We start from the raw sequence: 17,679 nt of genomic DNA, 5'->3' as shown, positions 1-17,679 counted from the left end.
AGTTTGTGAGGTATTTAGGTTATTAAAAGTTAAATTGTTAGTAAATTTTTCTGAGAAACAGCATTTTCCAAACTGATAGTTTACTACTATTTACCGCAGTGTACAGCGTTTTTTGTGATTTCCCTCACAAACACACTTCACTTTTCTGCTTACAGCGTTCCACGGTGCGCAGAGGATTCTGGAAGATTTGCAGCTGTGAGTCTATTTACGGAAAAACTTTGTCCCTTCCTACCGTGGATGTGATACAGCCAGTGTGTGATACAAATATTGCTTTATGGGTGTGACTGTGAAATGGCCAGGCAGCGTGTGTGATGCCCGCATCTTCGCTAACTACGCCATTAGCATGCAGCTGAAAGATGGAACGAAACCCTCGTGTCCCAAACAACTGCTGGAAGATGAAGATCCGGTCCCTGTTTTTTTTTTTGGGTGACCCAGCTTATCCCCTGACGCCATATCTCACGAAAGAATACCCCAACTGCAGTCAACGCACAACAACAATACTTTGGGTAGTCTCTGTCTAGATTAATTGTTGTAATTGTTGTAAAATATTCTTTATCGCATATTCTACTTTCTCATGTCGATTAAAGATGTGATTAATGTATGATGTCTCAGGTGTGATTCACTACAATAGGGTCCCACAGCACACTGGATTCTAGTTAATTGAAATACCACAACACTGGATATTGTTCAAAGGAGATACATTTTAATTTAAAAACTTGCGCACAAAACACAGCAAACAACTGTAAAATGCACAGAAAACCATTTACAATATAGCTCTTTTAAATAACTTCACAGTGAAGTAAAGTCATCTACTGGAGGGATTGAAGCAGATGGACGCTCAGGTGTTTTTTTTTGGGTGGGGGTTTTGCGAATGCGTACTAAGTCGCGTTGCGCCGGCGGACGGAGGGGGCCGGGGATCTTAAACAGTGGTATTGTTGTGTGTGGACACGGATAAGGTTAGATGTGATTTACCCTGGATAACCTTATCCGGCTTAGTGTCAACGGGGCCTAAGAGGACGAGAACTACTACAAAAGTGTGGCCGTATTGTGCCTCGTACAAAAGTACCAAAAAGTGCTATCACACTGTCTGTAGAAAATGCAGTGTGATAAATACATAAGTGGTCACAACGAGAGTGGAATTCTGATTAACCTAGAAGTAGGGCTGCACAATTAATAACATTTTTATTGTGATCACAATTTTGTACGCTACGATTAAATGAGGGTGATCGCTGTAGATATTACCATTTTAAAAGACAGGCTCCGCTGCGTATCAATTCAAGAGCATATTAACAACCAAAAGTCAGCCAACCAACGGGGGGCGACGGAAAGACAATGGACTCATGTGAGAGTGAGTAAGAGTGAGTGGGAGGGTGACTCACACTTGATCAGCCGGTCACCTGTAGCTCCTGAAAATATTGGGAAAAATAAATGCATTATTACATTAGTGCCCTTCTCTTCCGTAGGGTGACCCACATTATAACCCAGAAAAATGTGTGTCCCGCACGCCTCACCGTTTTCAAGGCATCCTCCCACTCGTTCCCGCAAACCCGGAAATGCTCTCGCGCGCATAAACCAACAAACTGCACGGCAAAGCTGTATTGGTGTGCACATCCAATCAAATTATCGAGCTATGGCGACAAGTTAAGCAGTGAAAAACACTTTTTTTCTTTCCTCAACCGCCATCGTTTGCTCGCGGCGTGAAGTTAATAATCCAAATTGAAATTGTTTGCTAACAGAGCGGGCCACCCGCCACCGGCGCAAAACCGTGCACCGGCCGTACACCGAGGGACCCCCATATCCATCCACCTCTCAAAGGCGCACATAAATAATGCATGTAATAGCGTTTTAATTGGCAAAGACATATGTCCTATATATACTGTGAGCAGTAGAGTGTGTTCCTTGTATAGTATCTGCCTTTCGTGCATAATCTTATTTTTTCACTAATGTTTGCACTTTATGTTCGCACTCTGCAATGGCACATTTATTTTTAGTTAGCCCTTTGTCTTTGTCTATGTTCATATTATTAAAAAGTACCCATTTAAGTCGATACATACATACATGTTAAACTGCTTCTGTCTATTAAAAAATGTGTCCATCTATCAACATATTAAAGTATTGTTCATTATGATAATCATCATCATCAGCTGTTATCGATCTACTGCTGGACAAAGGCCTCAGCATGTTGCTGCCAGATAGACCTGGCACTCAACCAGCATTGTATTGTTAATTTCATCATTATAGCTAAGCAGCGTGAAAAGACAACAACTATACTGTCGATTGTAGGTACACAGCAATAAAGAAAGCACAGTGACTTGTTCAGTGCAAAGTAAGCTTTGAAATTAAGTCATACCGGCACTTACCTTGATTCCACCTCATCAACTAACAAAGTGCACCCATTTTTTATAAAAACATTTTTTAGATTATCCACTGGAAGAATGACGTGCGCATGTATAAAAGCTTAATGGCACACCTCTACATTATAAGAAGAATTCAAACTTTGGAACACATGCATATATGGAGGAAACCATGTTTACAAACTGCCATAAGATTTAAAAAAATCCTTTATTATAACTCATTCTTTTCTCTTTCGTCGGACTTACAAGTAAATGTGAAAACATTTACATTTAACTATTTTCTTTTTCAGTTATGTTAACAAACGCTTATGATATCAGTCAACATGAACAGGTTCCACTGTATGCTAGGGATGTAATGATTACCATAATAATGATAAACCGCGGTAAAACTCCCAACGGCTAAACAGGGATTCCCCTAATGTAACTGATCGTGGCGGGCCGCCACTGCAAAATTGAAGCTGCCATACCTTTAAAATAAGGGTTTTCTACATTAAAACAAATAAGTTTAAAATAATGAATTGTAGCCTCCAGAAGAAGTCCAAAGTCTGACGCTATTTTTAACTTTTATTGCCAATCTCATGCTAACAACCAGCCTAATTCAACCGATCCAATGCACACACTTTCACCTCCATGCTTCCCCAGCCACACAACACTTCCTCATTCTTGGCCAATCCCCTTTCAGGTAGGGTGCGTGATCATGGGAGCAATGAAAATCAAATAAAAACTACACAAACATAAATTATTACCATCAGCAGGTCGACTCGTCACAGTATAAATGGATGTGTATATTATTTGTGCACTATTGACTAGTGAGTGATGCACCGAAAATTTGGCCGCCGAAAAAAGACTTTGATTACCGAAAACAGCGCTGCAAAACCAAATATTGTGATGATGAAAACAAGACGCATGCGATTATGTGGAGTGTAGTCAGCATCTGCGATGTGCATTTAAAGTCGATGGGAAAGTTAGAGCCATTAAAAAAAAAATGTAGCCATTAAATAGGTGTACGCTTTATGATCCGACTAGTCGACTAATTGTTAAGATAGTCGTTGACTATCAAAATAGTCATTAGTTGCAACCCTACAGTAAACAAAAATGTAGAATTGTTCATTGCATGCAAATAAATAATCTCCAACAATGAGATTCATAAAGTGCAACTTTAAAATTTCTGTTTTGAAAAAAATACTTCTGTAATTGAAAATGTAGCATTGCACATTGCATGCAGATAAATAAATTCAAATACATCAATAAAGATACATAAAATCATTTGATAGTAATACAAATCAATTAGATTCAAAAAAGAACAAACTAAAAACTTTTGATTTTAATAAAATACTACTGTAAATAAAAATGTAGTATTGTACATTGTATGCAAATAAATAATCAAGTAAAACATTGAGATGGTTCTGTAGTTTTAGTGAGTGCATAAACAGCCTTTTCCATAAAGTATCCTGGGCTCCTTGTTAGTGTGTACTGATGTTAAAGACAACTTGAACCTATAGATAAAATTGATATATCACCCAGTCCTATGTTGTTCTAATGTGTGGCACCTTAAGACAAGAATACGTTGATGACATGTCTTCCTTCACTCATAATTTTTAGTTTTATGCATTTATATGTAAAAAGATAATAAAATCGCAATCGTAATTTTGGAGAGAAAACTCACAATTAGGTTGTGCAGCAAAATTGTGCAGCCCGAGAGCAAATTATACGATGATGTAATGTGACCACGCCTCCATCGCCACAGGTATCTTGCCAACCTAGGGAAAACCCTATTAATATTACCGTTTAAAATTAAAATCATTGTATAATCCTTGGTTAAAAACCACACTTTGGTAAACTCACAAACCAGTGGTATTGTTCATTTCTTGGAAAAGCAAGCTAGTGCGCTACCCGGTAGTTCAAACGCTAACATGAATACAAGACACATTAACGTTTTTAGGAGTTTGGGTGCTGCATAAGACTGCATAACATTCCCACTGCCCAAATATATATGCACTGTTATCAATTTCAAGGCCTTACTGGTCAGTATGCAAAGGGTGCTCATTGCAACCCGCAGCCCAAACTGGGGCTAACGTTACCACAGCAACTGACTAAACACAAAGCCATTCGAGTAGCTGATGGGTGAGCAGCCAGCAAACAAGCGTCAAGTGTACCACAGTCCCTCTGTCCCCCTATGAAAGGCAGACTGTGGGGGTTATTTCAGGAGGGCCTGAAAGGCTGCAGTCCTGCTCTGGAGGCAATAGAGGAAGTGGCTGCCCACAGGCAGGCACTGTTGGCAGCATCATCACACACACACACGGACATACACACACACCCTACTCTCCATTTGCATTTGGTTCATCAAGCTAAAAGAAAAGGAAGTGTTTCCCCCTGAGAATTATGAATCTTCATGTATATATCTTCAGTTGTTATTCATGCTTGAAGAATCCAAGCGCAAGCGTGACCTAAATTAGTCTCTGCTTTGCAAAGTCTGTGGATAGCCATCAATAATACATCAGCTAAAATCTGCATCTGCTATACCTAAATCTTGTCTGACTAGAAGAAAGTAAAACATCTATTAAAATCTTCATAAAAATGTTGCTGCTTTACTATGTAACAAGAAGCACAAAAAGCGAACCAAATCACCCGCCATTGCTACATTGTCACAAGCTTTAGGTGCATCCTTTAGAAAAGCACAATACTTGCGATGTATTACATCACTCAGACAATGACCTTCGCATGAATGATCTGTCATTGTCACATGAATGAACGGGAAAAAACATGCAAATGCATTTTCAAGACAGATAGCCAATCTAATCTACTGCTTTTTTGGCGTAATTTTATTGAACAAATTAATAGGTGGGTTGCAATCATGTGACCTTGAGGCACATCCAGGCACTTCTGGGTTTCAGGCGATGGTCTAAAGCCCCATTAGGCTCCTGTTTATTGACCTGAATCAGTGCAGATTTGGGTGTATTTTGAAAGGGTTGGAGGCAAATATAAAAAGTGATCAAGAAAAAATATTTAAAAATGGAATAGATTGGATTTTTATTCTCCTATGAAAAAAAAATATTTTTTAAAGATTTAAACTATTTATCATCACCAAGACATTACTGCTCACGGTATTTAGAGGGAAAAAAATTGGAGGCACATCATGTCTTTACATCTGGAAGGGTCCACAAATTAAACATTAATCCTTGAAAGACAAACTAGGACTTATTTATGCATCGCTAAGTCACGTATTTGATTGACATAATGAGTGCCGTGCTGCTGCGATCGTAATGCTACTGAGAGAAAGGATAAGTTTGTTTGCAGTTGATATCCTGCTACAAATATTAGTCTCATCTACAATTCATGTTTGCAGTTGTTTTTATGGTGTTAAGTATATTTTGTCTCATTATTTAGCTGTATATGTTGTTCAGTAATGTTGCTAGCAATATCAAGATTCATTATATATTGTTGAGTTTACGAGAAATTTATTCATCTAGTTTATTAATACTATTAAGGATATGTTCTTGATGCAAAAAAAAATATCCCTAATGATGTTACAATGTGGTCATCTGTGCTGAATAACTTGTTTTTCCTGCACAACACAACTAATCTTTTAATTTTTTTTAATGAAAATCGAGAAAGAAAATACGGTGGATTGGACCAACAATTAAAATATTTATTACTAGGACTTAAGATTATGTTAGTTTATTTGCAGAAGCAGGTCTTCTTAGTTATATTAAAGCATTGCAACCACAAAAGAACACAAACTAATTATTGCAATCTCTTGTCTTTTTGAACATGTAGTTCTGCTATCAAACACTATCATTATCTCTATTTGAACGATTGGAACACCCAAGAACAGAACAGCAATACGGCATTTTCTGCTTAAACTTTACACTCACTCTCACTTGTTTTAATGCTACGCTCGAGCTAAGCAGCTTGAGCGAAAAAACAAAAACGGATATGACGTCATATGCAACCCAACTGTGATTTATGTAAAGACATTGGTCGGTGTGCACGCACGCGGCTGCTCAATTTACACCAGGGTTGTCCAAAGTGTGGCCCACCGCTCGCTTTAATTGACCCTCAGCATATTCTAAAAAAAATGAATTCATTACTCATCAGTAGTGCTGTGCAATATATCCCAATTTTGGTCATTTTATATCCAGTTAACAATATACAAATATAACATTTAATTTTTAAAATCAAATGGGTGCATTTTGTTAGTTGCTGTGGTCGAATCCAGGTTAATACCGCTAAGCTTTTATTTTGACACTTACTTCGTGTTGAACAGGAAGTCACATTATTAGATGTTTTAACACGGTGTAACTAAGGCTGGGCCGATAACATGATATTAACATATATCGTGATAAACATGTAATCAATATAAAATACATTACATTAAGTTGGTTAACCATATATTTTTTGGTCGGAAGAAAGCGGAAAAAATTAATCATGGTTGGTTGCATGAAGGCACACACGGTCTGGTATGCAAGCAAAACAGGAAGTGGTCGTGTGCAATAAGAGGGACACGATAAACAGCCAATCGCATAACAGTATCAACTATCAATTTTGGTTGCACCATCTCACTGTTGATTCTCTGCACAGAGTGAGAAGAGAAATTAAAAATGAGTGCTTGCAGAGAGCAAATAAATTGTGGATAAAACAGGAAAAGTCACCTCAACGGTAGGGCAGGTTTGTAGATTTTTCCGAACATACAGTAAGGCTTCGCCGTGCTCATCTTTTCTTTTCAACCCATGTCCGTTCCCTATTCGGATGTACAGAAACAACAGGCAGGAACTAAAAAGCAGGACTGTATAACTAAAATAAATAATAAAATATAACAAATGTGCTACTTTAAATTAATCATTTGGTCCAATAATGTTTTAATAATAATTACTGCATAACAAATGTATTTCAATACTTAAATAAGGATAACAGACCAAATTAAATGTTACACTGACCACATAACTTCCTGGCACAAAAACCTGTTCTTCTCAGGTTTTTCTATGATTACATTTTCACACTTTGCACTATTTATTTACACTTTATTAAGATTTTCTTACATATTCCTTATTTTTCACCTTAAATTCAAAGAGGTCATTGTTAAGTGTTTACTTTGATTTCAGAATTTTGTTTACATTTATTGATTGAGTGTTTTCCATGGTTGTGTTGACATATTTCCTTTCCTTTCTGCCTTGATAGCTGAGGGGATTATAATCAGAGGAAGGTTTGCATTTGAAATAAAAATTCGAATATTTCTCTTCTGGTCCATATTTTCCATAAGTCATAAAAAATATCAATAATGAAAAACGTATCCCCTAGTCCTATGTGTAACTAGACAGTAGTTATTTTGCTGTCCAATCTGCTTGGTATATAAAATGAGCATAAAAATAATACTGTACAACACTTGTCGATATAAACAAACCCATTTTAATAGAAATTACCCATTGGTGGTCAAATTGTATGTCAACAATAATGTTTGACTATGTAGGTCAACGTCAGCTTAAGCGGACACTTTTTAGTATTGATACGAACATGGTGGCTCCGGATTTGATAAGTCGGCCAATTTAAATGGATTCACTGTACTGACTACAAGGGATTAGTTTTAGCATCTTTATAGTACATAATGTACGAGAAATGCCCCCACTTTGGTTTTTGGTGTTTGTGTGTTAGTGTGCGCGCGCGTGCGTGTGTGTGTGTGTGTGTGTGTGTGTGTGTGTGTGTGTGTGTGTGTGTGTGTGTGTGTGCCAGGGGTACACGATGAATGGATTTTTAATCATAATCAGATTAATGACTAAAGAAAATCGTTAAATCGAAATTCCTCTCTATCACAACTTGCGCCTCTAAGGTAGCATAGGGCCCTCCTTCCTACAACAGCACTCTCCAGTCTGCATAGACATAAGGTGCTCCCAGAACACATGTCAGTGGCTCCCATCAAATAATAAACTCCCAAATGCGGATTTGGCGCTCCCGGGTTCGCCCTCATAAACAAATAATGGAACTGTAGCATCATAAATCCGATTCCCAACATACCTTATGTGCACCTGTTTAATCAGAGAATAAAACACAATAAAATGTTTTTTTATTTGTATATTTATCTATATTTAGCAAGGAGATATGCATTAAAAGTGAACGAGAAAAGTGTGTCTTTATTCGGTAATCAAATACAAGAGGTCACGAATGGCGAAGTATTGTTGGTGTGAGTGGAAATCCGCCTTCAAAAGCCCAGACAGGGTGCATACAAAGGCAAACAAATCTTGCAGAATGTTATGTTTGTTGCTTGCGTCAACAACGTTGAAAGAGCAGCTTTCAGCAACACAGGAAATCTTCATTTACAACTCTGCAGGATAATCATACTTGCTCGTATTAGCACTAGTACTATCGTCTTCTCGTTCTGCTCCACTGCTAAGACTTCTGGGTAATATCGCTACCAGATTTAACAGACTATAGAGCACACCGGGATATAAGCCGCACCGACTAAATTTTTGAATTAAAAAATATGTTTTATATATTAGCCACACTCCACTTGATGCCTCGGATATATACGTTTTGAAATTAGTTATTTACACATAAATATTTTGTAAATGTTTATTTACATGACTAAATTGTTTCCAAAGAGTGTAACACGGCAGTAAAACGGCTGCTCAAACAAAACAGAAGTCATTATCATGGACCCACTAGCTTGCGAAGCTAGCTCTCCAATCAGCTAAACAGACTCAATAACGCCACAATGTATTGGTGAATTTACTGAGGAATATGTGAAACTGAAACAATACATAAAGAATACAATTTTAAGTTATTAGTACTAACACAGACACCCATAGACGTGTTAGCATTTTAGCCATTGCTTACGATGCTTGCTTCATTACATTACAATAGCACTGACAAATAAGCATGAAACCACTCCTACAGACATCACACATGGGACGGTTTAGTACAGACCTGGGCATTCTGCGGCCCGCGGGCCACATCCGGCCCTTTGTACGTCCCTGTCCGGCCCGCGTGAGGCCAATCATAAATTACAAAATACATTTAAAAAAGTATCTATGTTGAGTGTGCAATACAACAATGCTGCTTTTGTTTTGAAAAGCGTTATTTGTATTACTTCCGTGTGGACGTATGCTCATGCGCGATTGTGAGTGAATGTGAACAGCGGCAATCCCAAATTACAAAATAAATGTAAAAAAACATCTATGTTGTGCGTGCAATACAACTGTGCTGCTTTTATTTTGAAAAGTGTTATTTATGGGCGTATGTCCGGGTGTGAGTGAAGGTGCACAGCGACAAGTGAGACGCTAAAAAAAGAAAAGTTGATGATGAATGGCGTGTTTTCAACAAGACATGGACTGCCAAGTATTTCTTTACAGAAATTAAAGGTAAAGCCGTGTGCTTAATGTGTGGTACACATGTTTCTGTGTTTAAAGAATATAGTGTAACGACCTGCTGTAGTTGATGTTGTGTTCTTGAGTTGCGGAAATGAGAAGTGAGGATAGACGTGTGTGTGGAAGGAACGAGATAAGTTGAGCTGTGTTTGTATAGGTTGCTCAATAAAAGTTTAAAAAGAGCGTCAGACTTGGTGTGCACTTCTTCTGGACGCTACAATTGGTGTCAGAAGTAAAACTTTGCGCATACTGCCGCTGCTTTTGTGAATTCCGGACGTGAGCTCGCCGCAAAGAGAGAGAGAGAGAGGGAGGAAGGACAGAGGCAGCGTCTACAGGTGCAGCGCACGCTGCTTGGCATGGGGGAATTCCGTCCTCAATGAAGACTCCCAGGTTTGATAGCAAGACGAACTGGGAGGCATTTCATCCCACTTCTGACACCAATTGTAGCGTCCAGAAGAATTGCACACCAAGTCTGACGCTCTTTTTAAACTTTTATCGAGCAACCCATATTAACATAGCTCAACTTATCTCGTTCTTTCCACACGCATGTCTATCCTCACTCCTCATTTCCGCAACAGCAACGCTTCCTCCTTCTTCGCCAATCACCTTACAGGCGTGATACGTTCACAACAAAGAGGATGCAGGATAAAGTGACAGAAATTGAAATGTTTGCATTGTAATATACATCAGGAAGTGTTGTGTAAGAAAGTGTTAAAAATAAAACCATCAAAAGCCATCTGCTTTTGTATAAAGATAAGTTAGGTTAAATGAAAATATTATTATTATTATTATTATTATTATAATTTATCTTACGGTATATCAAAAATAATTTGAGCAAAATTTAATTGAAATATTGTCGGTGTGGCCCTCCAGCAGCGCTCGGGTTGCTCATGCGGCCCCCAGTAAAAATTAATTGCCCACCCCTGGTTTAGCAAGTATGAATTGTTTTTAATTGTGAAACTTACAAACGTTGCTTGGTGTGATGAATGAAGAATCCTTTCGAGCAGAAACGCTATGGGCGGTTTTACGTTCAGTTAAAAGCAAAACAGGAAGCACTGAACATTTTAAACTCACAGCGAGCTCGTCCAAATGGTGGCGCCAGAGCACAAACAATAACACACCATTTCAGTCCTATGCTTGGGTTTAATAAAATCTATTGAACACAAAACATTATAGCAATTAGTGGAAAAAAACAAATCCATAAATTTGCCGCACCATTTTATAAGCCGCAGGGTCAAAAGTGTAAGAAATAGTAGCAGCTTATAGTTCGGAATTTACGGTACTCTCCAAGTACCAACACAAAAAACCTTCAGAAGCAACCCAGCCTTTGTAACTTCCATAAGTACCAAGGAATTGAAGACACAGCTTAGTGACACTCTTCCATCATTTGGCAACACTTTGCCCCCCTGGTGAAATATGTAAACCAGTGGTGTTTAAAGTACGGCCTGGGACCATTTGTAGAACAAAGCTTTTTATAGACCCGTAGAACAAAAAGTACAAAATATACTTGAAAAAAAAAAAAAGTAGCATTTTTATTAGCTTATTTCATCACAAATACCATGATAATCACTTTTATCTTGTTTGTGTATTTTTTCCCCAAAAATCTAAATCGTAATTACAAATAGAAGTTTCAAATAGAAACTAAATTGGGATTGGGATTTTATTTTTGGGAAAAAATCTTGCAGCCCCAGTACATGTATTTCTAATAAATGTCCTAGTTTTCAGACACACAGAGGTATAATTTGGATTCTTCCTTTAACTAAAGTCTCCAAGGTTCTCTCCCCATTTCCTGTTTGGGTCTTGGATTGTGCATGCGATTGGCTGCCGGGTCCTCAGTGCAGTGAAGGAACCGCTGTCAAAACACAGTGACAAGCTGTGGTGCTTCTCAGGGGACCCTTGCTATGAGAACCACACCCCGGCAAAGATGGCCACAATCCAGCTCACAGGCAGCATCTTGGCTTTAAAAAAAAAGATGGACTGATAGCAAAAAGCTGCGTATTATATGAGGAAAGTAACACCTGAGAAACAGGGTAACGTTTCTTTGGTTCCCTTCCCATCACACACAGGTTTTCTGCAAGAAGTGACACACTCAGAGTCACATGAGCGACGGTGACGTAAGCCTGGACTACCCGTCACTGCCCCGGCCTGCAAAACATTCCACTGACTTAAGTGACAACTAGCACCCACATGCACATACACAGGCAGGATGCATGAAATATTTAGACACAGGAGGAAACGCCGCTCTGCTGCAGAATTCCTAGTATTCTTAGAATCGAGGACTTGGTCATTCAAAGTTCATAGCTATTTCCACATAGCTGGGAAAAAAAAGGAACATTTTAATTAAGTAAACAAATCGAAGATTCAATGTGTACATCGTATATATATTTCCTTTTTCCATACAACAATGATCATTTAAATTGTACACAAGCGGTAGAAAATGGATGGTTGGATGTATCCATTACAATACTGTATGCAATATAATTCATATTAAGGGGCACACATTTCTCATTTTAAAAAAATGGCATCTATTATAATATCTGTATTTACTGGAGTACTCAAGAGTACCAGGTGTCTAGTATATGTAAGCTATGTAAGGTAAGGGGTAGTCTTTATTATATATAAGTTTTCCTCATTTCTACAATAATTCCTTTCGGGCGAGTACAGCACCTTCAATCGGCCTACAACAGGGATATCAAACTAATTTTCATCGAGGGCCACATCACAGTCACGGAAGCTCTCAGAGGGCCGCTTCATAATATCAATTAGTCCCTGTGGTATTTTGCAACGTTGCGATCGCACCAATTGACACAAATTCAACCAATTCCTGCTAATTATGTGGAGCGTCGCAACTTTGCCCAACCCCTGCAATTTCCAAGGACATTTTGACCAATCATCGAAATTATCAGCAATTGAATTTGACCCAGCAGCACTCAAACGCAAAGTGAACCAATCAAATGTCTACCTGCATCATCGGGGAAGAATTTGCCACAACTTTTTGAAAAAGCTGCAGCAAAATCAGGCATTTTAGGCCACTACAATCACCAAAAAAAGACTCTGGGGGGATCTTCATTTGATTATTATCATTGTTTACCAACAGATGGAACATGGAAAACTTGCTTTGGAGTCTGAAGTAAAATGACAAGCAGATACTGTAAATCAGATTGTGTAGAAATTTTAAAAAGCTTGCAAAATTTAAAAAAGCTTGCTGTATTAAATAATTTGGAGTTAAAAACTGCATTTGCATGCATTCTTTTTTTTTTTACTGTGAAAATGAATAAATTATCCAAAAAGATGAAATGCCTTTTTGACATACCGTATTTTTCGGACTATAAGTCGCAGTTTTTTTCATAGTTTGGCCGGGGGTGCGACTTATACTCAGGAGCAACTTATGTGTGAAATTATTAACACATTACCGTAAAATATCAAATAACATTATTTAGCTCATTCACGTAAGAGACTAGACGTATAAGATTTTATGGGATTTAGCGATTAGGAGTGACAGGTTGTTTGGTAAACGTATAACATGTTCTATATGTTATAGTTATATGAATGACTCTTACCATAATATGTTACGTTAACATAACAGGCACGTTCTCAGTTGGTTATTTATGAGTCATATAACGTACACTTATTCAGCCTGTTGTTCACTATTCTTTATTTATTTTAAATTGCCTTTCAAATGTATATTCTTGGTGTTGGGTTTTATCAAATAAATTTCCCCAAAAAATGCGACTTATACTCCAGTGCGACTTATATATGTTTTTTTCCTTCTTTATTGTGCATTATCGGCCGGTGCGACTTATACTCCGAAAAATACGGTACATTTCTGGGCTTTCACAGGTCACGCGGCCACCGCTGCTGCCCACTGCTCCCCTCACCTCCCAGGGGGTGATCAAGGGTGATGGGTCAAATGCAGAGAATAATCTCGCCACACCTAGTGTGTGTGTGACAATCATTGGTACTTTAACTTTAACTTTAACATAAAATATGAGGCCTACAGCAACACTTCAGCTTTACAGGTGCCATAACTTCTCTGGAGGTAATGTGTGCTATTTCAGGCATGGTATTTATTTGTTCAAGCTGAAGGCACACACATCAGATAATTTTTTGTACACAGAAACGATTTCAATGGAGGAGATACAGTACTGTATTTTCCGGGCTATAGAGGCACCGGTATTTTAAACCGCACCCACCAAATTTGTGAAATAAATAAATATTTTTACATATATTAGCCGCACGGGACCATAAGCTGCAGATATACAGTGTGGCGGTACAAAATATATTATAATGTTTATTTACATACTGTACCTTACTTGTTTCCAAACGGTGCCTGTCACACGGCAGTAAAACAGTTTTCAAGCAAAACAAAAGTTGTCGTCATGGACCCATTAGCTGCAGAAGCTAGCTCCCAAATCAGCTTAACAGACTCAATAACTCCACGGTGACGTTTGGGTGAATTTACAAAACTGACAACACAAAAATAATGTCATTTTAAGTTAATAATACCAACAGACACTAGCATACGTGTTAGCATATTCGCTAATGCTAACGACACTAGCTTAATTACATTTTGATAGCACGTACAAATATGCATGAAAACATTCCTACAGACATCACACATGGCACAGTTTATTAAGTATGAATTGTTTTAGTTATATTGTAAAACTTACAAACGTTGCTTGGAGTGACTATTGAAGAATTTATTTGAGTAAAAACGCAATAAATAAATAGTGGACAAAACAGGATATAAGTCCGGTTCAAGGGGCAAAACAGGAAGGTCATTTTCAACACTTACATGGCGCCTTAGCACAAACAATAACGCACCTTTTTAGTGTCTCTGTCTGCGTTTTATGAAAACTATTTGCTTGAATACAAAACATTAGCTGTTAGCAAAGAAAAATCGATAAATTCGTCGCACTGTTTTATAAGCCGCTACTTTTTTCCCTATGTTTGAAAAAATATAGGAAAAAAGAAACGGCTTTTAAAGTCCGGAAAATACTGCATTAATTTTTAAGATACTAAAAGGTAACGTAAGGGTTTCTTGGAGAGAATAATAAAAATGTTCAACTTTATCATGATAATGATCCCCGATGACAGTAACGTAAACACTGACAATAATGGAAAAAGGACTTAAACATTAAGCATAAAACAGGATCACCCCAACATAGTGAAACAAAAGTTGTCAACAGCAAGTCAAACACAACAGCTCACGATCAAGACTTGGCTTTTACAAGACACTGGTGTAGTAATAGATTAAAAACCCTTAAGCATATTACATGTCTGGCTTCCAGATGATTTTTAAAGGGCCTGTTCACTATCAACATTGCATTCAGGCCCAGCTCAACAGGAAGGGGAGTTTCTGCAGCGTTTGCATTGTCCACGTAGTGACATCCTGTATTAACCCCCTTTACGGCTAAAATGCAACATTCTGAAAGTGCATCCATGCATGCAGAAACCTATGTTTAATGCAATAACAGACAAATTTATAGCAATTTGCCCACTCTGGATGAACCATAGGCGGGCCCACTCTAAATGAAAGACTACCACGTTGCAAGCTGCACAGTGGCTAAGGCGGGTTGAATATTTCATGATTAAACGAGCCATTATACTGCACATATCTAGGCCAAGGCTCAGGGTGCAGGGAAGGGGGGGCTCAGATAACGGTCCCAACAACACAAGGGTTGTAAGGGGTTCGGGATGGGGGGGTAAATCCATCTGTGTTAATCCAACTAAAAACACAACAATAAGTAACCGTGCCAATTGCAGTTAATTGTAATAAACCATGCACATATATCTGAGCAAACCTAAGAAGGATGTGATCATGCACCAAAACGCCACGACACTGACAAGTCCACAAAATGCAGGTCTAGATATTTGTGTAAAACACAACTAAGAATAGGAGACGATAAACCTATAACAGGTGAATAAATCCATCCAAAACACTAGTCCTCTGCAGAATTAGCCGGCTAACATTAGCCCTTGTAGCTTAAGTTTGCTGTCAACACTTTGAATAAGAGATCGCCAGTAGCTAAAGTGCTGGCATTTCGCATTGGAAACTATTTAAGATAGTGCACTAATCCCGAGCAACCACTGTGAGTCCTCGGTGTAAAGTTTACGCCGACAGCCGGCCTCCAGTCACTGGAGTCGGTCAGCTGTGATTGGCTTCCCGGCCCCATCCCCGCCTACTGTTTACCCGCAGCTAATAACAGGCCGCTGAGGTTAGCAGCTAGCAGGCTACTCTAGTACCTACCTCGCTTGTCGAGGTCGTAACCGACCACTACAAAGTAGTCAGCGAGCCGGGCCATTTTGGGACTTCACGGCAACAGGCCTCTCTTGCGTATTCCTCTGCTCTGGGCGCCGTCAATAGTCCATTTACGTCCTGGCGGCGATGGATACATGACGGGCGGCAGTAGCATCCTTCCAGCTGTACGCCGCCGCCATACTGTCAGTCTGCCTGTGACAGCGGATAACCACGAGTCTGCGCAGTAGAGACTTCCAGGGAGGGGCCGCTCGCATTAAGATGGTCCTTTGCAAAGTTATATTGATCATGATCATCATGTCCAATGGGCCGCCCGGGGGTCATTTGCAGCACTTCGCTCGTTTTTTTTAAAATATTTTCTAAAATAGAACACTACTTAAAATGATGGGAGTCACATTTAAATGTTGAATATTTTACAATGTAACTCAAAACTAAAAATTTTAAAAACTATCTACACTTAATTATCCTTTAAAAAGTAAGGAATTTTTCATTCTAACAAATCCTATATTATTAAAAAGAAAACCATTCTCCACTATTATGTTTGACTTTGACCCAAAAACAAACAAAAAAAAAACACGAAAAATGTACAGGCCTTTATAATATTTGTACATTCATCCATCCATTTTCTACCGCTTGTCCCTTTTGGGGTCGCGGCGGGTGCTGCAGCCTATCTCAGCTGCATTTGGGCGGAAGGCGGGGTACAGCCTGGACATGTCACCATCTCATCACAGGGCCGACACATTCACACAGTATTTGGAAAATCAGGGAATTTCCATCCATCCATCCATCCATTTTTTGCCGCCTATCCCTTTCGGGGTCGCGGGGGGTGCTGGAGCCTATCTCAGCTACAATCGGACAGATGGCGGGGTACACCCTGGACAAGTCGCCACCTCATCCCAGGGCCAACACAATTAGACAGACAACATTCACACTCACATTCACACACTAGGCACAATTTTAGTGTTGCCAATCAACCTATCCCCAGGTGCATGTCTTTGGAGGTGGGAGGAAAATCGTAAATAAATAAAACATCTTCATCTACAATCATCCTTTAAAAAGTAAGGATTTTTTCATTTTAATAAATCCTATATTATTAAAATGAAAACCATTCTCCACTATTATTTTTGACTTTGACCCAAAAACAAACAAAAAAAAACACACGAAAAATGTACAGGCCTTTAATATATTCGTACAGTATTTGGAAAATCAGGGAATTTCCATCCATCCATCCATTTTCTACCGCTTGTCCCTTTCGGGGTAGCGGGGGATCCTGGAGCCTATCTCAGCTGCATTCGGGCGGTAGGCGGGGTACACCCTGCACAAGTCGCCACCAGGGCCAATACAGATAGAAATGAGACAACATTCACACTCACATACTAGAGACAATTTAGTGTTGCTAATCAAACTATCCCCGGGTGTATGTTTTTGGAGGTGGGAGAAAGCCGGAGTACCAGGAGGGAACCCAAGCAGTCACGGGGAGAACAAGCAAACTCCACACAAAGATCCCGAGCCCGGGATTGAACCCAGGACCTTCATATTGTGAGGCACATGCACTAACCTGTTCCACCGTGCTGCCGTCAGGGAATTTATGAAGTAATATTTTAGATTAAAGAAATAGACAAAAGTTTGTAATTTATCAACATCATCAAACTTTATTCTGGTCACAAACATCACCCATAATACACTAAAACGATACAGACAAAAAACA

At 38.9% G+C, this 17,679-nt stretch overlaps 1 protein-coding gene across 5 annotated transcripts in view; it reads right to left on the bottom strand.

The window, feature by feature from the left end:
- The window catches only part of sbf1 (SET binding factor 1), a 92,720-nt gene extending 76,546 nt beyond the window's left edge, over positions 1–16,174 (bottom strand). For all 5 annotated transcript variants that reach the window (XM_061960700.1, XM_061960702.1, XM_061960701.1 and 2 more), the window contains exon 1: positions 15,963–16,174. In XM_061960700.1, coding sequence (XP_061816684.1) covers positions 15,963–16,017 — 55 coding nt within the window. In that variant the 5' untranslated portion in view covers positions 16,018–16,174. The remainder of the gene's footprint in view (positions 1–15,962) is intronic.
- Positions 16,175–17,679: the final 1,505 nt, after the last annotated feature.

Source organism: Nerophis lumbriciformis, linkage group LG05, assembly GCF_033978685.3.
Source record: "Nerophis lumbriciformis linkage group LG05, RoL_Nlum_v2.1, whole genome shotgun sequence".
Taxonomy (NCBI): domain Eukaryota; kingdom Metazoa; phylum Chordata; class Actinopteri; order Syngnathiformes; family Syngnathidae; genus Nerophis; species Nerophis lumbriciformis.
This window is presented reverse-complemented; position numbering and strand designations above follow the sequence as displayed.